This window comes from Gymnoscopelus microlampas, assembly GCF_963454915.1.
Source record: "Gymnoscopelus microlampas genome assembly, chromosome: 19".
Classification (NCBI taxonomy): Eukaryota; Metazoa; Chordata; class Actinopteri; order Myctophiformes; family Myctophidae; genus Gymnoscopelus; species Gymnoscopelus microlampas.
Genome location: NC_139956.1, coordinates 23,345,555 through 23,370,288, shown reverse-complemented (window position 1 = coordinate 23,370,288; position 24,734 = coordinate 23,345,555). Strand labels below are relative to the sequence as shown.

Here is a 24,734-nt window from a genome sequence, read left to right as displayed (position 1 = left end):
GACCAGTGAGGTCCTCCCAGAGCCCAGGGAGATCTGGTCCAGGTTCAGCCTCTTCAGCCTCACCACAGCTATGGGGAGAAGAACATGCTGCTTAGGCTGCTGCTGCTGCTGGCAGTCTTGATCCTTTTTACCACCATTGCTGCGGCAACGCAGTTGGACACCGTCCAACTCTTTCCGATGACGGAATGGACAAGATCGCCGTAGACAGGCTGTCTGCGTCTCATAATTACAAGGAATATTCTTGATGTAGCGCACACGCCTACCAGATGGATGGCATCGTTTTTGTTTGGCCATAATGTAAGATAATAAGTTGGCAAAAAAAATGATGATGCTCTCAATTCATTAGTTTGTTCAGAAGTGATTGCGTTATGTTGAGAATGTTACGGTTTAAATACCTGTCGCCTGTCCGCCAAGGCGTGACGTAGGCTACGGCTCAGCTATCACGTGAGCTTACCTACAACAATATTGGAAGATAGGTGACGTCACAACGTCGCAGTGTACAATACCTTGACAACCGATGGAGAGCAAACGAAATGTATTTTGTTCTGTTGACTTGAGCACGAGGCAGGTGCACACGTCATTTTCTATAACCAATTGAACACGAACAGTATAATCATCAGTATCATTTTTGGAAATATTTGCATATGGCAATTTGTCTTGACAACACTAGAACATTATAACGATATTTTTCATGATTCTCGAGAATGCAGAAAGAAGGCCAGGTCTGTGTCAGCTTGTAGGCTATATCTGTTCTTTTGGGCAAGAAAAGGAATTAAGTGTAACTAAAGTTTTCAAATAATTGTAGAGGAGTAAAAAATACAATATTTGCTTCTGAGATGTAGTGGAGTAAGAAGTAAAAAATAGAAAAAATACTCCAGAAAATAAAAGCACCTAAAAATTGTACGTACTTGAGTAAAGTACGTACAATATGACACACTACATATACACAAGCCTAGTGTTTATTGTCGCGCGTGCGGCCACCTGGCACCTGTTTAAAGAGCCGTTAACGCAGAACTCCTAGCTTGCTACGTCACGTCCTGTGAGAACCAATGGAATGTGAGCATTGACCTTGACCTTGCTACGCCATTTCCTCTCAACCAATCAATGGAACGTGCGTATTTTAAATAAAATACCGATGTATGTAAGCAGTGATTTGGTTTGAATTCATCATCATTTCATCTTTGAACAGCGAACAGGTAAGAAGCTCATGTTAGAACAGACGTTATCTTCTTAAACTTAAAATTGTAGCATTGATGACAGCAATGAAGACCTCAGTAAATTTAAAACGTAAAAACTTTTTTAACTGTTTATTTGTTTGTTTACACTTGAGGTTTTATGATGTTGTAGCTACTACAGCACGTTGGTCAACCTGGTTGTTTTTAAACATGCTTTATAAATAAAATTGACTTGACTTGACTTTGAAAGTTAGTTGGATTTCCATCAACCAGTTTTAACATGGATGTCTACATTATTTGCGAAATGACGTTCTCACCGTATGTCTAGTTAAAGTTAAGGTTTAATTTAAAAACGTTGAAACTTTTAAAGTTAGTTGGATTTAATTTCCAGCAACCAGTTCAATGAAACATGGATGTTTTTCTGTCTACATTTCAGCATGGCTTTTCAACGTCAACGTCAAGGTGAGAGGTATTTCTCAGTGAGGGACTCCACAGGACTGGGACGCCGTCCGCCGTTGGTTCTGACTTCTACCAAAGGCTCCTACGAGGTGATGTCCGTCCTGGGTCAAGGAGCGTTTGGCAAGGTGGTCAGTTGTAAGAACACGGACACCAAACGGACCGTGGCCATTAAGATGGTGAAGAGCAGCATCCCAGGAGCCAAACGTGAGGTAAGGTACCCTACACATCTGACACAGTCTGACACCCAGTGGTGGAAAAAGTACTCACTTTTTATACTGCAATGTAGAAATACTCTGATACAAGTAAAAGTCCGGAATTCAAAATGTAGCCTACTTGAGTAAAAGTACAAAAGTATTGGTATCAAAATGTAGGCCTATGTAAAGTTCCAAACGTAAAAGCATTCGTTATGCAAAAAGTCCCGTTTCACACGTTTTCAAATGTATAGAATGTATAAAAAATGTTTTGAAAGTAGCAGATCTACAAGCTCACAATGCCTGGTATCGCGACCATTGTGGTATGGTATGATGATAACCCTTCCTGAGTCACAGCTAAATTAGTGTTATCAGCTGCTAAAGTTACCCTCCCCCATTGAAATTGGCATTTTAGATGCAGGTGCGTATCTTGGTTTTGGCTCATGTTCAGGAGGACATATTTCAATGTTTTATATTATAGTGTTTGGTATCATTATTAATGGGACACTTCATGATGGAGGAGTAGCTTAGATTAAAAAAAAATGTTTATAGCTGCAATATGATTGTCATGTATACCATGGCCAGCTGTTTTTATAAAGTGTTTACCAATACCAAATATGGAAACGTGAATCTACCAGACAGTAGGCTAGGTGCCAAAAGCATGCATAAACAAGGCGGTTGCTATGGCAATTTACGTTTATAGTTTATCTTCAAGTTCACCAGGCCTTTTCAAGGGTAACCGGAACAGTGGGAACACCTGGCACAATTTTTTAAAATATATATTTTATTATTTATATTTCATTGTATATCTACATTTATTTAAGGAGCCAAATACTTATAATATATGTTTTGTATTACATTTAAGGCCCAATATTACAAATGCTACAAATTGCTACAAAACCTGTGATTTTGGTCACCAGTCATTTTGGGGATAAACAAGAAGTTGAAGTGTAAATTTGGACTGATAATGGTGTACCATGCATGTTAAAATAATGTATGCTTTACATTATTTCTTACCATTTTCCAAGGCTTACATGTATTCTTTATTTTTTCACATTTTTGAACAGTAATTTAATTTCCAAACCTTTACCTGCACAGACATCAGGCTTTTTCTTTTGAAAGTGGTTACCAATGGTTACAGGCAGCCTGCTGGAAAACTGGTCCAAACATTCTGTGCAAGACCTCTATTACACTATAATAATAATAATAATAATAATAATAATAATAATAATAATAATAATAATCGACCAAAGAGATACAACATTTAAAACAATTAAATGAATAAAATTCAAAACAAAGGCATGACACCCCCCTCCCCCCAACTATAAACAACTAAGTTGCATAAACAAGGTGGTTACAATGTAATGTTTACATTTTTAAAGAGTGCCATCAAGTTAATCAGTTTCATCTACCTATATGTACAAATACGTCGCTGTGGAATGTTTACATTTATAATTTTGTCAATGTGATGATGATTATTATTATAGTCTATGGCATAATTATGTCTTTAACTATATAATATTTGAATTATTTGTGTGCTATGTAAACCAATGTGATATAATCTTTTCTCAAAGTCATCTAAACTCTCTTTCTCTCTCCGCAGTTTGAGATCTTTAAGAGGCTGCAGAAGCTGTGTTTCGATCCAGACAAACACAACTTTGTACGTTGCTTCCACTTCTTCAACTTCAGTGGATTTTACTGTCTGGTATTTGAAAGGCTACACATGAGTCTCAGTGAATTTGTGTCCCGCTTCCAGCCGCTGTCCCTAGGAGTGATACGGCCAATAGTTCAGCAGGTATGTTCTACTATTTGTAATCTGTTGAAAGTTTGAATCGTAATGTTGATGGAACTTAATACTGACTTCATCAAAAATAAGTGACACATTGCGACGCATTGTGAGCTTGCAGATCTGCTATTTTGTTTTCTTTTTCTAAAGCCGTTTTTCAATGGGGGCGCAGCCAGAGGCTATGTGGGGGTTGTTTGCATGGAAAGCTTTTGGAACCTCTCTGTCCCCTATGTTGCAGGTGGCCACAGCGTTAAAAATGCTGAAGAGAGCTGGAATCGTCCACACTGACCTGAAGCCTGACAACATTATGTTGGTGGACCACCATCATCAGCCCCTCAGGGTAAAGGTCATTGACTTTGGATGTGCGTGTAGCACGTCTGAAGTCAAGTGTGGCACCTATGTTCAGACACGCTGGTACAGGTGAGTGAATGTTTCATTTTATTGCTCCATTGTATAATACTTTCCCATTCAGCACTTTGTAAACTCTTGTTTAGGAAAAATACGGCGTACATACATGTTTATAATTTTATATTATTATTATTATTGTTGTTATTATTATTACTTCCCACATGCATCATGATTCATGCATCCCTATTCTGGGCATGTAATAATAGGCAAACATTCAGCGAAAGTAGCAGATCTACAATCTCACAACGCGTTGCAACACATTGTGAGATTGTAGATGTGCTATTTTTAGGAAAAGGGATTTGGTGTAGAAGGGAAAAAGGGGGGCATGCAATATGCATAGACCCCTGGGGGACTATAGTCAATGAAGTATATAGGATGTAAGTGGTTAGTAACATTAGGACCATTGACAGACTTGAGATTAGACTTTTCATGCGTGATTCTGAAAAGTGTTTCTCTTCTCTCAGGTCTCCAGAGATCCTGTTGGGTCTCTCCTTCACAGAGGCTATTGACATGTGGTCTCTGGGATGTGTGGCAGCAGAACTCTTCCTTGGCGCTGCACTGTATCCTGGTGGGAGTGAATACGATATGGTAAGTATAGAAAACATACATAAGCTCACTGCTCACATGTTACTGGAGTTAACCTCATAAACCTTAGCGTCCCTATTCTGTGAATGTCATAATAGGCGAACATTTTTGCCTAATTGCGCTGCAATTAGGTGAACATTCAACAGAAATGGTTTAACATTCGGTGAAAATAGTCAAGCTTGTAGATCGGCTATTTTTATTATTCGATGTACAACAAACTAAATTATATAGGGTTTAAGTGGTTAATATATTCTACTGCGTAGAACGCATTTCAGTAAGCTTTCATATGCAAATGCAATGTGAAATTTCATGGATTAAACATTATGAATGACTTGATGTTGTGTTGTTTCTAGATGCGATTCATCACAGAGACTCAGGGACCGCTACCAGCACGTCTACTCCATGCTTCATCCAAGACTGACTTGTATTTTACAAGAGACCGGACGGGTATCAGGAGGCTCAAGGTACAAACACACTTCTGCCCTCATGGTACTGCAGTATATTCTTACAATACAGGCTACTGTATATGTGATGTAAAACATAATTGTAATTTTCTTTTTGCTTTTTAGACACCGGTGGAGGCAAGGGTCCGGTCTGTAGGGATCAGGATGTACAATGTATGCTCCCTAGATGCAATCAAAGATGTAAGCAGTCTTTCATTTTACATTCATATTAATCATTTAGCACTTGAATGTGTGGACCATTCTCAATTTTTTTTTGAAACTGACTTAATTAAAAGTAAAATAAATGTATCTACCTTTATGGGTACACAAAGACTCAGGATGTAGAACTATGGACCAGGAAAGTGATTTGTATTGAAATGTTTATTTTTTATTTTTTATTTATAGATCCATCTGTCCACGGAGCTGAAGGGTAAATACCTGAGAGCGAAAGATCGGCATCACTTTGTGGACCTGTTGAAGCAAATGCTCCAAATGGATGCTGACAAACGGTTTGAACCCGACCAGGTACTGCAGCATCCATTTGTGACCATGAGCCACCTGGTGGACAGCCTGCACCACAGCTCCTTGTAAGTGTGTGTTTAGTTGTTGTTTTTGGCCTATGTGCTGAAGTGTCTGGATATGAAATTGGCTTCGTGGTTGATTACATGGATTAAAGTGCTCAGTCGCCACACCACTGATTTCTGTCATTTGGATTCCAGCCAGCATGTCTTCTATGAAAGCATGTCGCGCACCAAAAATAGCAGATCTTCAAGCTCACAACACGTCACAGCGTGACGTGTTGTGAGCTTGTAGAACGGCTATTTTCAGTCATTAGTTGCACTAAGATGAATGAGTTTTTGAAGTGGTCAAACTAGCAATAGAATTCAAGTTTAGAAGCATCTTCCATAAACATGAATGGTCTCAGAAATGTCATAAAAGCAAAGTTTAAAGCCTCAATCTGTATTTTTTTTCAACTAATTGGCAGTATGTAGAACAGCAGCAACATACGGTTTAGAATGATGATACCTAAACATCATCATTACATTTTCATTCGCAAGATTTTATTTTTGCTTTATTCCATGTGATTAATCAAGTCATTAACTCATTAATTCATTGTTGCTTTTCAGTGTGAGGTCTTGTTATGACAAGATGAGCGTCTGCCAGACACAGAGGGTCACAGCTCCCACAGAGAGGAAACGGACCTCATCTGAAGCAGCAGAAAGCAGCCCAGACCGAAAGAGGAAGAAGTGAACACAGGACAGGAGCATAAGACTGTCTGCCACCCTGACATCACTGTCAGAGCCGTGACAACAACAGGACGGACTGGCATGTTTAGCCAACTTCACTTCAAACAGCCTTATCCTCTATATTTTGAGGATTTAGTGACTGAATTGTCCAAGAATACAGGGGACTACTCTAGTAGCCACAGATATCAAGGTGTTGGTTCTGCCCTATAAACTGGAGCTGGTGCATGTTGGTGCAGACCAGTCTGAAAAGAGAAACAGTAGTCAAAGTTCAACTTCAGAGAACACGGAGACACCCAGTGATTTTTGTCTTTTATTATTGCTTGTTGTATATATTGTATATATTTTGTATTTTTATAGTTTCTGAGGTTGAATACAAACCCAGTATGTAATTAAACCGTATATTATGTTATACCCTGTGCAAAGTGTTGTGAATTGAATTGGCTTGTCCATATAACCTCTATTTACTGCTATCCAAATACATTTTAATTAATGATGACGGGAGCGTTTTTCCACCCATTTTACTGTATCAAACAAATCCTAGAATAATGACTTGAGACATTGATATTACCTGGATTTGATCCTCGAGAAGACCCAGTTTCCCACGTCACTTTTGCAGGAGGTTTGCCACCTACAGCCATGCAGCTAGAATATTAAATAACTTCACTATTCAGGCTGGTAACTGGAAGGACAAGCGCTGTCAAAGGCATCTCTATCCTGTACATTCCACTGGGAAGAGAGAGAATGAAGATGCAGGTGTAGACTCCTTCATCCAATTCAGTGTGAAACTGAACAGAATCCTAGAGATAATCAAATAAATATGTTGCATCACTAATATCATACGAAGCTTAGTTTATACATGACATCTTGCACCACCATATATATATAAAATAATAATAATAATAAAATAAAGGAAAAAGAAAGAAAGAAAGAAAGATTTGAAAACTTGTGAAATGGGACCTTCTGCATAATGAGTACTTTTACTTTTGGTACTTTAAGTACATTTTGATGCCAATACTTTTGCACTTTTACTCAAGTACATTTTTAATGCTGAACTTGTACTTTTAAGAGACTATTTCTTCAATAGGGTATTGATACTTTTAGTCAGGTTCACTATGTAAAACAATATACTTTCGTTCAAAATTTGTGGAGATTAGCAAAACTATACATTTTTTTTATCTTCAGAACATGGGGAATCCAAAAATCTATGTTTGCATTTGCACAGACACCTGCATGTCCGCCATATTGGACGTTCAAAATGGCCGCCATAAAATATATAATTTGTGCTACCTTGGCTTCTAGACGACATAGACAGTTAATTAAATATGCTAATCCTATGTTTTCTGGGCCAAGGAATCCAATAGAGACCTAAAGGATAGTGCACAGGGACTTGCAGCAGCGCCCCCTAGGGGATGGCCATGGAAATGCAGGTTGACTATGTTAGAAAATATACTTTTGTTACGAATTTTTGATTAGCAAAACTATAACACTTTTGGAATCTTCCGAGCATGGGGAATCCAAAAATCCTTGTTTGCATTTGCACATATACCTGCATGGCCGCCATATTGCATGTTCAATATGGACCACATAAGATATATAGTCTAATTTGTGCTACGTTGGATTCTAGACAACCAACCTTAATTAAATATATTTTCCAGGTCAAGGAGTCCAATACAGACCTCAATGTAGTTCTCAGGATTATAGAAAAGCAAGAAAACAAATGTAAATGTAAAACATAGTGTTTATAGTTGTGTAGTATCAACACATCATTGACTTTACAGGTTTACAGGTGTAAAGAAATGGGTGGAAAAACCCTTTGTTTCTGTTGTTTTCAAAGAGAAGAAAAGAAAAGAAGAGGGGGGGGGTCAGGGAGAGCAAGGAGATCTAACAGTAATAGAACACATGTCAAGGATATACAAGTGGCGTAAACCAACAGATACAGTATGTACATGAGGTTAGACATAACGCGAAAGGGCCTACTCTGTGTGGAGTTTGCATGTTCTCCCCTGTCTCCTAGGGTAGTTAATACCCTCACAAAAACATGTAGTAATCCTGGTCACTATACTTCCTCCCCCTGGTCAGCCGGGGCGCCTGATGGAGGGGAAGGGAACTGGTTGGAATAACGTGTTCCTTCCACACGCTACGTCCAACCAGGGAAACTCCCCCCTGTCAGGTGACAAGAAGGTCAGTTGGCTCTCATGCATTGAAGGAGGCATGAGCTCGGCCTTGGCCTCCCTAGGCTGGTGGGGGGAGTGTAGTGCCCAGGATCACTTAGCTAATTGGCACCGGGTGAAAAAGGGGTTACAGAATCGAGCGATAAAAATTAGGGGGAAAAAAGCCACAAGGTGCAAGGTGGTGACACTTTGGTAGGTCTACATTAGCAGCAGGTATGATATTAGACATTAAGGTGCAAAAACAGTATGAACGATTGAACTATATACATACAATATCTACTAGATCTATCATTCAGGAATATTCTTTTACAGCTCGTCATCACTGTCTGGGGTGTCATTTTCAGCATTACAGACAGTCTGTGTCGTTTTCGCAGTCACTTCCACACAAACAAAGTTCTGTGCAAACAAAGTTGTGTCCCCTGCATGACCTTCTCTGGGTTGTCCAATGGGTTTTGCACTGACATCTGACCACTAACAGAAACTAACAGAGGAAGGCGACCTAACACAGGAGGTGAATGATGCATTGGCCAACTTTGTATGATGTACTGCCCAAGGGGCATCCATATAACAAACATTCCTGACCTAAGGTGGTATCTGTTTTGCAAACATCTGGCATAAAGCAGCAAGTTGCCTCCTACCGTTGGTGCCCTTGAGGAGAACATTGAACGTGTGCATGATCAAAGTAGGGTGTGGTGCCAAGCCACTGTGACGTGGCAGAGTCTTTTTGACCCACTCAAACATGGAGCCATGGTGAGACCTGACATGGTGACACCTACTACCACAAAGGTTCCTCCTGCACCACAGGCCATTGTAGAGTTGGTCAGATGTCAGTGCAAAACCCATTGTACAACCCAGAGATGTTCATGCAGGAGACACAACTTGCACAGAACTTTGTTTGGAAGTGACTGCGAAAACGACGCAGACTGTAATGCTGAAAATGACCCTCCTAACAGTGATGAAGGGCCGTAAAAGAATGATAGATGATATTATTGTATATAGTTCAATCTTATAACTTGTCAATACTGTTTTTGCAAGTTAATGTGTAATCTCATGTACATACCTGCTGCTAGTGTAGACCTACCAAAGTGTCACCACCTTGCACCTTATGTCTAATCTCATGTACATACTGTATCTGTTGGTTTATGCCATTTGTATATCCTTGACATGTTTTCTATAACTGATAGATTGTTCTCCTTGCTCTCCCCGCCCTCTTCTTTTCTTTTCTTCTCAACAGAAACAATGGAGTTTTTCACCCATTTCTTTACATCTGTAAACCTGTGGTGTAATAAAGTCAATGATGTGTTGATATTACACAAATATAAAGACTATATTTTCCATTTACATTTGTTTTCTTGCTTTTATATAATAACTACATTGAGGTCTTTATTGGACTCCTTGACCTGGAAACATATTAACTAAGGTTGGTTGTCTAGAATCCAAGATAGCACAAATTAGGCTATATATTTTAGGTCGTCCATATTGAACAATATGGTGGGCCATGCAGGTATCTGTGCAAATGCAAACAAGGATTTTTGGATTCCTCATGCTCTGAAGATTCCAAAAGTGTATATTTTTCTAATCCAAACTTTTTAACGAAAATATATTTTTTAACATAGTAAACCTGAATTTCACTGGCCATCCCCTATGTGGCGCTACTGCAAGTCCCTGTGCACAATCCTTTAGGTCTCTATTGGATTCCTTGACCCAGAAAACATTGGATTAGTATATTTAATTAACTTTCTATGTTGTTTAGAAGCCAAGATATCACAAATTATGTATTTTATGGTGGCCATTTTGAACGTCCAATATGGCGGACATGCAGGTGTCTGTGCAAATGCAAACATAGATTTTTGGATTCCCCATGTTCTGAAGATAAAAATAAAGTATTGTTTTGCTAATCTCCACAAATTTTGAACAAGAACACATAGTGAACCTGACTATTTTACTTAAATAAAAAATGTGAGTAGGGCTACTTCCATCACTGTATAGGCTATGGTATAAAGAATGTTTTTGAAAACATTTGAGGTGACAAATAGGCAATGCAGTAGTAGCCTACTTCAATATTGATTAATATTTCATCAACACTCAACCTCAACCTTCATTATTCCCTGTATAAATGTCATAATTTGGTGTCTGATGATTGGATCCAGTAATAGTAGAAGAGTAATTCCATGCTTTTCCAATGTTTTATACACTATCACTGCACAGATGAGGACTTTTATTTTGAAAGTTGTTACCAATGGTTACAGGCAGCCATGCTTGAAGAAAGACACTCATTTAGGGACTTTTTGCATAAAAATACACAAACATGGATTTTCTTTTTCATTTATTTTGGCATAGGGTATATTATAACCAGGGATAAGCTCTACAAGTGTGGAAAATATATTTTTAATTTCACCATGTCTTTAAACAAACATTCCATGCATGGCATCTATTTCATTGTGCATAAACGCTATGGTAGCAGCCGGTAACTATGTAACATTTACATTTGTTTTCTTCAGTTCATCAGTTTGTTCCATGTGCATCACAGCCTATATTTGGATTATTGGTGTATTTTTTCTCACATGTCATCGCAACATTCTTTGTCTCTCTCTGCAGGTGAAGATCCTCTGCAGGTGAAGAAACTACAATGATTGCCCCCAAATGAATGCAGAAGGAACATGGTTGACTTAATCAAATATTTCAGTATCAGTGGTGTGATCCTTTCGGGGTGGGGGTTCCAGGGGGTCCCCAGCTAATATAGCATTACCATCATTTTAACCACCATAAGCATATCTCATATTTAACTATTACAAAATAGCCGGTCTACAAGCATTTTAGAAATATGTTGATTAATCTAAATATGTTTTTTATTTTTTATTTTTTTTGCCAATTAATTCCTCCCCACACACATTTGTGTGTTGTTGCCTGTCACTGCTGTTGTATCTAGAATTCTTTTAACACAAATCCTCTCTTCTGGGGGTCCCTGGCACAAACTCTTTTCATATGGGGGTCCATGGCCAAATACATTTCAGAACCACTGTTCTATGTTGCAGGTGGCCACATCATCACAGATGCTGAAGAGAGCAGGAATGATCCACAGTCCACACTGACAGCCTGACATCATGTTGGTCAACCATGAGTGTCAGCTACTTCAGAGTCACGTACAGCCTCTGAAGAAAAGTGTGGTGCCCCATATAAGATGTACAGGTAAGTGAATGTCATTTTATTGCTTCATTGCTCATTTTCCTGTTCATCGCTTTCTAAACTCTGATCAATACTATATACAGTACATGAAGCTTATTATTAACCCTAGCATCTCTTTTCTGGGTAAAGATGAATTGAAATAGATCGATAAACCCATAGAGGCCAGACTGAGATGGTTTGGACATGTATGGGATAGGGAGTATATCGGTAGAAGGATGCTGAGGTTGGAACTGCCAGGCAGGAGGCCGAGAGGAAGACCAAAGAGAATATTTATGGATGTAGTGAAAGAGGACATGAACTTGGTTTGTGTGAGAGAAGAGGAGGTAGAGGATAGGGTGAGATGGAGGCAGATGATTCGCTGTGGCGACCCCTGAAGGGAACAGCCGAAAAGAAAAGAAGATATATTTATGTACATGTACATGTCTATACATTTATATATATTAGAGTAGAAAAACCCTTGTAATCATAACCAAACTTGTAGGCAAGACAGCAGAGAACGTGCACAAGACTGGCATAGTGGAAAACAAGGAAAACAGGGCTTAAATAGGCTGTAACTCTTTTATAGGATAGATTGCAGTCCCAGAGAAAATTGTATCAAATGGGGGTCTGTGGCCTAGTACATATCAAATTGGGGGTCCAAATTGAGAACCACTGTAGTCCACTCTTGATTGGTTAGAATTGAATGAGATGATGATTGATGAGTGGGCGTGAAGACACAAAATGAGATTGACAATTATCTTGTTCAAAACCTTGCTCAAATATGGAATCATACGTCAGATACATCATAGATGACTGATGTCCACTAGACATATGATCCACATGGGAGCCATGCCGTTATTAGTAATTTGTGAGCCTCTCTATGAAAATGTAACGTGAAAGTGAATGGAATAAACATTATGAATGATTTGATATTCTGTTGTTTCAAGATGAGATTTATTGTGGAGACCCAGGGACAAGCACTAGACTATTTACTCGGTGCTGAAGCTAAGACACGCTTATATTTCACCAGAAACAGTCAGCGCCTACAAACACACTTGTGCTCTCATGGTGCTATAGCCTTAAAATACTGGCGACTGTAGAAGAATTACAATTCTTTTAGCTTTTTAGATACAATTGATTATTCATATTCATCAATTAGAACTTGAATGTGAGGACATTTCTCAAGGTTATCTTGGAGTCAAAGCAATTGCCATAAAGTATAATTTTTTAGCTGAAAGTGTACACTTTGGTTACATCTGATCTGTTCACAGGGTTGTAAGCGCTACATGGAGCAGGACAGCGATTTGAGATGTTGTTCATTGATCTACTTCCACCTTTCCAAGTGTCTGAAGGATGAAGATACGACAGCCGAATTCAGGGATCGCTGCTGAAAATGCTGCAAATGGATGCTAGTATCAAACCCAGCCAGGTTGTATTGCATCCTTTTGTAAGCATGTGCCACATGGTGGACACCTGGCACCACGTGTATGTTAATAGTTGTGTTTTTTGGCCTGTACTGAAGTGACGACTGGATGTGAAATAGATTTTGTGGTTGATTAATTAAGTCATGAATTAATTCATTGATTCATTGCTTTTCAGCGTGTTTTGAGAGGATGAGTGTCTGCCGGACTCAGAGGGTCACAGCTCCTCCCACTAAGAGGAAACCTCGACTGAAGTGGCAGAAAGCAGCCCTGACCGAAGCCCACTCAAAAACGGACAAAGAGATAAGATTCAACACAGCACAAAAACATGAGACTGGCACCCTGACATCACTGGTAGCATGACGATAGTCTCCAGAAACGACTGCGTACATGCGTAAATTGTCATTCTTGGGAATAATAATTCTGAGTTGAAATATGCCATAATCACATGAATCCTAGCGTCTCTATTCTGGTCATGAACACTTGGCGAATATAACCAATCTACAAGCTCACAATGTGTCGCAACACGCTGTGAGCTTGTGGATTGCCTATAAGCAGAGATTTGGTGTAGAGGGAAAAAGGAGGGGGCCAAGAAAACAGACTCCCCTGGTAAACAAATTATATAGGATAAGTGTCTTCTAAGGACATTATATCACATACATATTAAAGCACATACATATTAAAGTCACAAAGTCGTAGTCAAAACAATCACTCTCAAGGTATAAATTAGTTAATGTCTTGAGATTACTGGGTAAGAGTAAATGCAGATGTCAGATTAACATCATAAAAATATTGCGTGCTTGAGTAGATTAACATCATAAAAATAATGTGCTTGGGTAGTTGACATGGGTCTGTTTTATTATCATATAAATGAAACGATAAGGCAAAGCAATTAATGTACACTTTTGATGTACAGTTACAACTGCTACAAAATGAATCGATGTTAACAGCACATGCTGGGTCTGTCTAAGGGCACTGGAAAGATACTAGGTCTAGGTCAAGAGGGTTCCATATACAGTATGACTGGGTAGAGATTGAGCCATTATTGATTAGCTAATAATAATGGGGGTGGCCCTCTTATAGATGGCTTGGTTCTGAAAGAGACCAGCAGAAGACATTAGGCATTACTCCACTTAACGCTTACTAGATACTGAAGTTATGGTAGACAGTCAAATAAGTTAAGGTATCAATGACAAGTGAAACAGTATGTGATCCATGATGTGTCACACATTTGGACAATCCAAGCCCATTTGACTTCCATTAATTAAAGTTCAATATTTCAAAAAGTATAGACCACAGTGAATAAAGCTCCTCGGTGGAATTGCAAACACTTGTGTAAATTAATGGGATTCCCTGGCCATGGTTTCGCATAGTTTTCTCACAGGAGAAAAAAAGGAAAACGTACGTCACGCATTCAGACAAAACAGACGATGCACTTGATGTATCTTCATTGATCGTTGCTCGAAGTGCAGTTGGGGGACTCTCCTCTTTCCTCATTCTCGGCTCCTCCAAAAGCAAATTGCCACGCTGGAGGACAGAGGACACATTTTAGTATTGGAATTTGGCTACAGACACACAAATAGACACTCTAATACATGGTTAGATCATAACAAGACAGGGTCTAATATATATACTCATCTATACAATGGGGAAAATTAGATTTCCAGTAGCCTATAAAATCCAACTTCTAAAATGTAAAATATTCATGAAATGTGCAGAAGTTCATTCCTTGTGTGCAAAGTGAGGCGCTGGTCAGTCAAACGGTTTTGACTGAAAAACCCAACACACACACACACACACACACACACACACACACACACACACACACAGACTCATAGACCCTTTTCTACATGGCTTGGCCGCTCTGTATAAAACTACACTTCTAATAATAACGGGGTGGCTTCCCTGTGGATCTCTGACATCATATTGATGAGGTCATGTTAATGACATTACTCTTGCCCAAATAATGATGGATGGCAGGGCAGTAGATCTGAGGTTATGAATTCACAAAAGGAGAAAAATATTCACACAAAAAATATATTCGCAAATTGTGAAAAATATTAATGATAATACTGGCAGCATGCACAAGAGATTTGGCGCTGATCGGTTTGTGAGATTACACAGACAGACGTCTTGTGTCTGACAGACAGACCTCTCTGTAGGACCCCTCTTCTAGACAGCTTGCACCCTAGAAGTCAGTGTAAAAATGAAACGAGGGGTTTTCTGCCACGCCATGGCTGCCATGCAGATGTCAGACTTCATGTGGCCAGTCTATGATGACATCAGTCATCTATGACATACAGTATCTAAAATGTATGACTCCAAGGTTTCAGTCTGATCCTACCAGCATAATATTTTATATATACTTTTTAAAAGTATATATTTAAAAAAATCTAAAAACGTGAAAAAAATGTGGGTCGTTACTTCTGTTGTGATCAGACCAGCGGTATGGTAGATTAGCTCCAGACAGACAAGAGATGACCCTCTTCTAGACAGCTCCTAGAGTGCCGCGCTGTAAAAAAAAACGCTCCAGAGGTCTACTGCTGTGTGCTTTCCCATTTCCTCCAGAACGGTCTTCTCCACAAACACGTTTTCTTCAAAAAACAAGAACAAAAACAAACAAAAAATGCTGCAGAAGACCAGTCTTCTCGCATTCTTCTTTTCTTTTTCTTCTTAAAAAACAAACAATAATAATACTTATTATCTGATGCTGTAACGTGAAACTAGGTTGTGTCTGTCTCTGTGTTGCGGGACGTGTGAATGCGCACATGGCATAGAAGTAGGTGTGGCAGTCTCTGTCAGTCCGTCGCTGTCTGTGTGGGGTGCGCGTGCATGTGTTAGTCATAGGTATGGCGGTCTCTCTGTGTCTCTGTGCGTTGCCACGTGCACGTGTGCGCGCCATAGGTGCCTGCAGTCCCTCTGTGTGTGTCTTGTCTTCGTCCGTGTGGTGCCTGTTCTGTGTGTTGTTTGTCTGTCTTTGCCTGCTTGTCTGTCTCTGTGAATTGTAAAACGGTGCACGGTACACACTGTCTATTGCTCGTAGAAGATTCCGTACACCGGATTGACAGCTTGCACCCAGGCTAGTTCCACTCTGTACTCTATACGTATCCCATAGCCTGGAGGGATGGTGAGTCTGAAATTATGAATACAAAAATTATTCAGGGCTGTAGTTCCTTGACCTACTTGGCAGCGTGGAAAATGTTTGATGCTGACCGGTGTTGTTTTGCGAGATTAGCTCTGGACACACAGACACACACAAAACATAATCTCTGGGCCCGGCCTTTGGCCCGGCGGAGATAAGAATGTGACAGCAATTCTTCCAGGTAGGAAGGGTCTACTGCTGTCTCCTCTCCTGTTTCCTCCAGAAGACTCTTCTCCACAAACTTTAGAAAATTCAAATAAAAACACGACAAAGACTCAGTTGACTGTGGGGTCTCTGTATGACAGATGAGTCAAATTGTCGCCTTTCAGAGGGCAGCCCTAGGCTACTTCTATTGAAACCGAAGTTTTATCCAGCAGGTGCAGCTTTGGAATTGGATATGCTGAAGGCATTGGTGCTTCATCTCTTCCAAAATCAGACAGAGTGCCACTTTTAGCAACTCCATCCAACCAACAGCCCTCATAAAGAACACCTTTGTTCACATAGTAGAACTTTCCATATCCATGCTTCTTCCCCTCTTTCCAGGTTCCGTCATAACAGTTTTCATTCGCAAGTAGTAACGTACCCTGTCCATGGCACTTGTCATCCAGCCAATCTCCCTCAAATATGTTTCCACTGTCATATTGCATTTTCCCCCATCCACTCCTTTTGTCTCCAATCCAATTCCCTTCATAGAAAGCTGTGTCACTGTAGGTTAATTTCCCATACCCGTGTTTCTTGCCATCTTTCCAGTCACCTACGTATTTCTTTACATACTCTTTGGTTTCTGGGAGTAGTGTGCTGTAAATACCATATCCATCCCGTTTGCCATATTTCCATTCTCCCTCATAAATGGCTGAATCCTTGCTATAAATTTGAATTCCTTTTCCGTGCTTCTTGTTATCCAACCATTCTCCTTTGTATTCATCTCCATTGGGGGAATACACTTTGCTTCGCAGTCCAGATTTCTGTGCCTTTATGTCCCATACTTTCCACGGTGGTGAGACCACAACCTTTTTCAAATGTGGCATTGCTTCTTTGAGTATTAAGAAGTCAACTCAAAAGTGAGTACAATCTATCTGTAGCCTATGACTGAAAATGAATGTCTGTCTGCTACTTGTATAGCGCCAGCATTAGTATTCTCTTATGTCATGCTGACGTCACTCACTTGACTCGATCCACCAATCTGTGCTAAGCAATGGTTTCTTCTACTTCCTGCGACACGGTGACATCATCGAGCTGGAGAGAGGTCCTACAGTAGCTGACATTTGTATATCAATCTTTCATCTCATTCGCGTAACCACTGAGAGCTCCATCTATAACAACCCTACTTCCCATACATAATATCCTTACCTTAAAGGCACTGGTGTTGCCCGATCTGGGCTGTTTTTTGTTCTGAAATATTCTACTTTTTCTGTTCGATAAAGAGGTGTTTTAATCATGTCTGTGCTTGAATTTCATTGTATTTGTTCTTCGGTTTCCTTCGGATGAGTGTAATCCCGGCTTTCAACAGCTGCACAAGCGTCACTGTTGGTTTGGGGTTCATTGCACATTGATCATCTGCAATCAATATTTTTATGGGTTTCAAGTTTGCTAATCTAATATTAAGAATTACATTCACATAATAAATGCAGTGTAATAAAGGCAATAAATGCACATAATGTATACTTTAAATTCAAACCTGTCTGGAAGGTGCTCAGCTTGCAACAGCAAACTGCAGTAAAATCTAATGTTTGAGACTTCCTCTAATGGAGGCAGAATGTAAATGTTTTCTTTAATATTTTCTTTTTTTCACTTAATTAAAGACTTAAGACCTGACAGAGCAAGACCTTTAACTAAGTAAGGAAAGCACTCACATGGAGGGCTCTGAATGGTAGGGCCAATGTGTGGAAGTCCGACCTCCCCTGACATTAATTTCAGCTTCTCTGCGATTGTAGAATTTGTTTTCCTCTATGGCTGTCAATGCTGGACCATGAAGCCTGCCCTACAGAAGTCCTGTGCAGTACTAAACATCAACCAGGATGAGCATGTTACCAACAAGCATCTGTATGGGGTCTATCACGGTTGAGTGAGAAGAAAGCAGCCAGGAGGAAGAGACTAGCTGGTCACTGCCATAGACACCAGGAGCTTCCAGCCAGCAACCTTGTGCTGTGAACCAACACACGGGCATCGATCACGAGGGCGTCCACACCTACCTACGTGAACATACTAAAGATGTAGGGGCAGAAAGTGCTGGTGAGCTAGCCACATGTACAGTACATGTGTATGGACGATCGAGATGTCTGATGACACTGCTGGAGGGCTAGTCAGACTACGACCTGGAGAGAGATTTAGTTGACAAATTAATATAAAAAATCTATTATATTTAAATGTGTTATACAAATTGTTGAATTGATTATTGATGTCAAAAATCTTGCTAGAAAGGAATGCTGTTTGCAATAGTGGTGGTATAGCCATGTTAGATAGCTGGAAGTTGGACAGTTCTGGGGAAGAAGCCATCCTAAGTACATGTAACTGGCCACCATATGTTAACTAGTAACAACCTATTGTTTGTTACTATTCATTTTGGGTTGTGACGATTACATTTAAACATTTAAAAACGACAGGTTCTACAACCTGAAAGTGGCACAAGCTTGAGATGGGAATCATCACTAGAGATACCATTTAGGTGATCCTTTTCACACTCGACATGCTGGTGAAGTCTGCTGAGGTTCAGTGCCAGGGCCCCTCGCCAAGTACGGTATCCAACAACCACCCTTTAGGCTTTTATGGTTGACATGACTGTGACAACATCACATGTCCCAGGAAGCAGGTGGAGCCTTCCTCACCCAGAATAGCGGAAAGGTCACAGAGAGAAAAGGGAGAAAAATTGACCATAATCATTCTTAAAGGTAAAACTTTTAACACGTTTCTTAATGACTTTGTTGAATAATGCACTATTTTCTACATTGTATGTAATTCACAATAAACAATATACAGACACAGAGCTCACACCCCTACAGGGCTCTTAGAATATCAGGTATTTGAACAGAGCCATAGGACTTTGCAAGTATTGTCCCAGCAATGGACTCCCAGCACCTGAGATGTCACAAGGGCACCAGAGACTCAACAATAGTTTTTCCCTGAGGCTATCCTGAACTAGGACAGACAAAAAATAAATAAATTAAAAGCTGTATCTGTACAGCAGACCATATACTGTCTTTATTCGCCTTTTGTGGAACGAAACCCCCTACACATATTGTACATTGCACATATTGTGCAATGTATGTACAGTACAGTATGTACTTTTCACTGCATATTCTATAGTTTATGAATTATTCTCCCTTCATATTCGGTATACTCCCCATTACTGCTAAAAGGTTTGACCTTTACTTGTCTTTTTCTTTCAGTATTTATTTTCTGACAATTGATTCGTCAGAAGAAAATCCAACAGTAATAAAACAGCAATGTCAAGTTACTCAATCAAGACAATTGAAGTCTAAGAGCAACATGCTTTATGTGTTATAGGTCATAACTAAATGGAATTTGAGTGGTAAGAAAAAACTAAACTGACCACATTGGTCAGTAGTTAGAAATTACTGGAGTCAGAGTGCAGGGTATATACTGTATATGTGACAGGTTTCTTGGCACAGGACACCTTTTGCCTCGGTGCAATGCTACAGGACCCTCAGCTTTATGCTCGTAAACCTCAAAGTTGTCATTCTCATCCCACCTCTTGGTTCTCCATGCAGGCCATAAGGTTCTCTGAGCTGCTGTCACTATCGTCAAAAATCTTCTGCCATTTTCTGCTCCATTCGATGCAGTCGTTTGACTGCATCGAATGATCCATTGAAGGAGTGATGCTCTTGGTAGAGTTCTTGGCAACAGGTTTTGTCCTGTTCCCGTTTTTCCTGGATTTTCCAGTTTTGTTGGTCATTACTTTGTTTGTGGCTTTGGGGGCTTTATATGAGTCAACTTCGCTATCAGACATGTCACTGTTGTCTGTGAAGCTGCTGCCTTCATCACTGATGGCGGCTTTCCTTTTTGGAGCTTTAGCCTTGAAGTTGGCAACGTCATTCTCACTGCTTGAGATATTGTACTTGTTGGCCACGCTTTTGGTTTTGGGTTTGAGCTTGGGTTTGAGCTTGGCCTTGGGCACCACCATGTCATCAGTCTCCATGGCTACCTCCATCTCGCCGTCTGATCCAGACTCATCAGACCACAGCTTACTCTCTGTCTTTGGCACTAAAGACTTTCTGCTGCCCTCTTCTTTCTGGAGGGTGGCCTTTCGATTGGCGTCTGCCTTCATGGCGCTGGTAATGAGAGGGATTATACGTTGACCCTGTTGTGCGGGCAGGTACTCCTTCTTCACTTCTGCCGCTTTGCCCTTGCCACCCTTACTCTTTGCAGTGGGCATAGCAGCGTTCTCCTTCTCCTGCTCTTCAACACGCTCCAGTTCCTTAGTGAAAGCATCAAGGTCCTCCTTCCACAAGGCAGGAGGAGTCTTATTCTTTATGACGTTGAGCTCAGTCATCTTGGCATCCCTCTGTTTGCACAGCTCCTGTTTCTTTTCTTTGGTCAGGCACCACATGGGCATGCTCAGCAGGTAGTTGTAGTCTGGGGCATTCTTGTCTTCCGGCTTCTCGTCTTCTTCACCATCCTCCATTTCCTCCTGATTCTTTTCTTCGCTCTCTTTCCATGCCTTGACCGGGTCTGAGTCATAGCCCATCTCCTGCAGCATGGAAATGAGCTCCTTCTTTGGCTTGTTCTCGATGACCAGGGTGCCTTTGATCTTCTCCAGGATGAAGCGTGCCTGGTTGGTGAGATGAGCACTCTCTGCCCCCAACAGGCCGACCAGCCATTCCTTCCTCAGCACATAATACTTCATCCTCAATTCAAAGAAGGACTTCATGATGTCCTGCACTGACTCATACTTTTTCAGGCTGCCAGCATGATCGAACAACACCATGGAGTTGCAGGTGAACGTGCTTTGCAGCTTGAAGACCTTGTGGAGGCCAGCGTCCACCGCCTCCTTCAGTTCCTCCTCCGTCATCTTGACCACAAAGCGCACCGTGGTGTCGGTGTGGTACTCCTTGTAGTTTGTGATCTGGGCCGGGACCTTCTCTGTGCCATTCAACATGGCCTCCAACACGTTCTCCTTATAGGTCTGTGTCCATGTTTTGACTGGCAATTCAGAGATTTCAATGGTGGTGGAGTCAATGATGGCCACTTCTCCACTGTTCATGTACTGGTTAGCATCCAAATGTTGAATGGACCCCTTGAAACCCTTGTAGTTGGGAAACATGGGCAGTGGCTCATCTCCATTGAGCATGCGGTGAAGGTTGTTGATGATCTCCCTGATGTCATAATTGGGGATATGGCTGGCCCAGCCAGTGCCAATACCATCACTTCCGTTCACCAGCACGGTGGGGATGATGGGGATATACCATTCTGGCTCCACGCGCTGATTGTCGTCATAGTTGTACTTGAGCAAGTTGTCGTCCACAGCGGGGAAGGCGAGACGGGCCAGTGAGCTGAGCTTGGTAAAGATGTATCGTGGGCTGGCACAGTCTTTACCACCATGTAGCCTCGTTCCAAACTGACCCAGGGGCTGCAACAGGTTCAGGTTGTTGCTTCCCACAAAGTTCTGAGCCAAGCCAACAATGGTCATCATCAGAGAGGCCTCGCCATGATGGTAGGCTGATTTCTCAGCTATAGAACCAGCCAACTGCGCCACCTTCACCTCATGCTTGTCATTCCTCTTGAAACAGCAATATAGCACCTTCCTCTGGCCTGGCTTCAAACCATCAACCAGGCAGGGGATTGACCTCTCATTGTCAGAGTTAGAAAAGAGCACAAGCTCCTTGTTGACAAAGTCATTATAGGAGAGGGACTTGGTGACATGACCGTACAGGTAGTTCTCAGGCAGATTCTGTTCCTTACGCTTGCGCCTGTTGTTCATGAAGCGGGTCAGCCACTCTTTACGCTCTTCCACCATCTTCTTACTAAAAGCCAGGGCGATTGCCTTGTCGTCTGCAAGCCCAGAATATTTGAATGGAATACGATGCCTCTGCATGTCACAGAAATACTCTTTCGCTTCTTTGGCTGTGCTGGTACCCAAACCTTTGTAGTACTTGATTTTCCAAGATTTAATGTTGGGCTGCTTCTCTTTCCACTCATTGAATTCAGGGATACTGTAGAAAGGTAGTTGTGATTTCTTGGTAGAGGCCTTGATGATGGGGGTGATGAACTCTTCCAAGAAGTTGTGGCGTAGCAGGGAAGGCCAGTAATGATGGAAGAAGTTGATGACCAGACCCTTGATGTGGGATCCATCCTGATCCTGGTCTGTCATGATCATAAGCTTGCCATAGCGCAGGGTCTTCAAAGACTCCGGGTCACTGTAATTCTTCTCGTGTTGGAGGCCCAGGATCTTGATGATGTTGTTGACCTCTGCATTCTCCAATATCTGTTTTTGAGTAGCCTCCCGAACATTTAACATTTTGCCCCTGAGAGGGAAGACTCCGTAGTGGTCCCTGCCCACCATGCCCAGCCCGGCCACAGCCAGTGTCTTGGCCGAGTCTCCCTCTGTGAGGATCAGAGTGCAGCCAATGGAGTTTCTCCCACCTGCATCGTTGGCGTCATCCAACTTGGGCACGCCCTTGATTTTGTTGTGTTTGACAGTTGAGCACTTCTTATTGAGTTGTGACCGAGCCTTGAAATTCACCCAGTTCATGATTCTCTCCACAATCCCGGAGGATGTAGCCTGTTTTCCGAACTTGTCACTCAATATACAGGTCGATCCAAAGTTCTTCTGCTGAAGGGTCATGTTTTCCTTAGTCTGGGAGTCAAAGGTGGGGTTATCAATCAGGCAGTTAACAAACAGCCACATGTGGTTCTTCACTTGGAAAGGCTTGACGGCTACACCGGCTTTGTTCTTCTTCGTCACCTCCTCCATGAGCATGGACACCAACTGGTCAGCCAAGTAGTCTATATGCCTCCCTCCCTTTGTGGTGGCGATACTGTTGACAAAGCTGACTTGCTGGAAGCCCTTCTCACTCATGGTGAGGCACACCTCCCAGCGTGCATTGACCACCTCATGGATCACGGTGAGAGGCCCGCCGAGCTCATCCACCTTCTCCTTTACGTACAAGTCTATGTAGTTACGGAAACCTGTCACAGGCAGTTGCTTGCCATTAAAGAACACACTCACCCCTTTGCAGGTGCCAGCAATGTCATAGGCTCTCCTGGTCATGAGGGCCACTGTGTCACTTTCCAGGACACACATTTTGAACTTGGGCAGATCAGGCTGGAAGGTGATGCAGGTGTACTCCTCCCCATCGAAAGGTTTTATCTTAGACTCCCCAGCACGACCCATGTTGTCGTACCAGGTCTGCTTGAAAGTCCTCTTGGATTGCTTGCAGGAAGTCTCTACGGTAAATTTGGTACTAAAGATGTTGCATAACTTAGCACCATATCCATTACGTCCACCTGTGACTTTCTTCTCATCATCATTAAAGTTACTTGAGGTGAGCAGCTGTCCAAAAATGAGAGCTGGCACATAGACCTTCTCCTCCTTGTGCTCCACCACAGGGATACCATTCCCATTGTTCCACACGCTGATAATGTTGTTCTCAGTGTCAATGTTGATCTTGATGCAGGACATTTTCACGTCCCTTTGCTTATTGTCGGCGGCATTCACAAGGATCTCATCGAAGATCTTGTAGAGCCCTGGTACAAATGTTACATCACGGCAGTTCAGTCCCACCTCTTCATCATACACCCACATTCGCTGTGTGACAGGCTCCACAGAACCAATGTAGGAGTCGGGTCTGAGCAGAATGTGCTCAATCTGAGTCTTCTTTTGGTATATACTCTCCACGGATACATGCTTGGGATCTTTGTCTTTTTTTGTCTTCACCCCCTTCTTGTTCTCAGACAATCTGTCTAGCTCTACAATCTCAGCCATTCTTGTGTTGCCCAAGAAACTCTGGGATACATACCGTATGATAAACTATAGCCTTTATATGTTATTGCCCCAAAACCTATGACATAGTTGTTACGTTGCGCTTACGTCACTAACTAACTACGGACCAGGGCGCTTGTGGTTCTTTGAATTGTTACTGTCATCAATTTAAATATTTGTACAAGTATGGATGAAAAGTAGTACTTGTTTTGTCTTAAACCCTATACCCAGTATCTTGTTTTTGATTGATTGAATACTTTATTAACAGTTTGCAAAAAAAGCACAGAGGTATAGTTTCATAAGGAGGAGCATAAGGATGCTAAAAGCAAAAACCCTAGAAAGCACTATGGCTTGTTTCCATTGGGGTCAAGTGTATTCAATTAATCAATGTTATATTGTTATTGTTTTCAGCCAAATCATCACGCAAGTTACACAGCACAGGTCTTTTCGGATCCACTACGGTATTACACATAAACAGACCTGGAAACGTTTTTTTTTTTTGGGTGAACTACTTTGGGGTTCCTGTGAAGACCTCCTAGTTAGCACATAATAGTAAAATACATTAAGATTGATCCTTGTATGTGTAAGAAATAAAACACAAA

The 24,734-nt window shown here is 41.2% G+C and overlaps 2 protein-coding genes across 2 annotated transcripts; both read right to left on the bottom strand.

The window, feature by feature from the left end:
* Positions 1-16,531: 16,531 nt before the first annotated feature.
* On the bottom strand, positions 16,532-17,221 carry LOC311034428 (MORN repeat-containing protein 3-like; the record flags this gene model as incomplete). Its single annotated transcript, XM_084042309.1, has 1 exon — positions 16,532-17,221. The coding sequence occupies one exon, from the start codon at positions 17,219-17,221 to the stop codon at positions 16,532-16,534; it is 690 nt and encodes a 229-aa protein (XP_083898435.1).
* A 2,672-nt stretch (positions 17,222-19,893) lies between these two features.
* LOC311034427 (DNA topoisomerase 2-alpha-like) lies at positions 19,894-24,135 on the bottom strand (the record flags this gene model as incomplete). The annotated part of the gene is made up of 1 exon (XM_084042308.1): positions 19,894-24,135. One exon carries the CDS (start codon positions 24,133-24,135, stop codon positions 19,894-19,896), a length of 4,242 nt encoding a protein of 1,413 aa, XP_083898434.1.
* Positions 24,136-24,734: the final 599 nt, after the last annotated feature.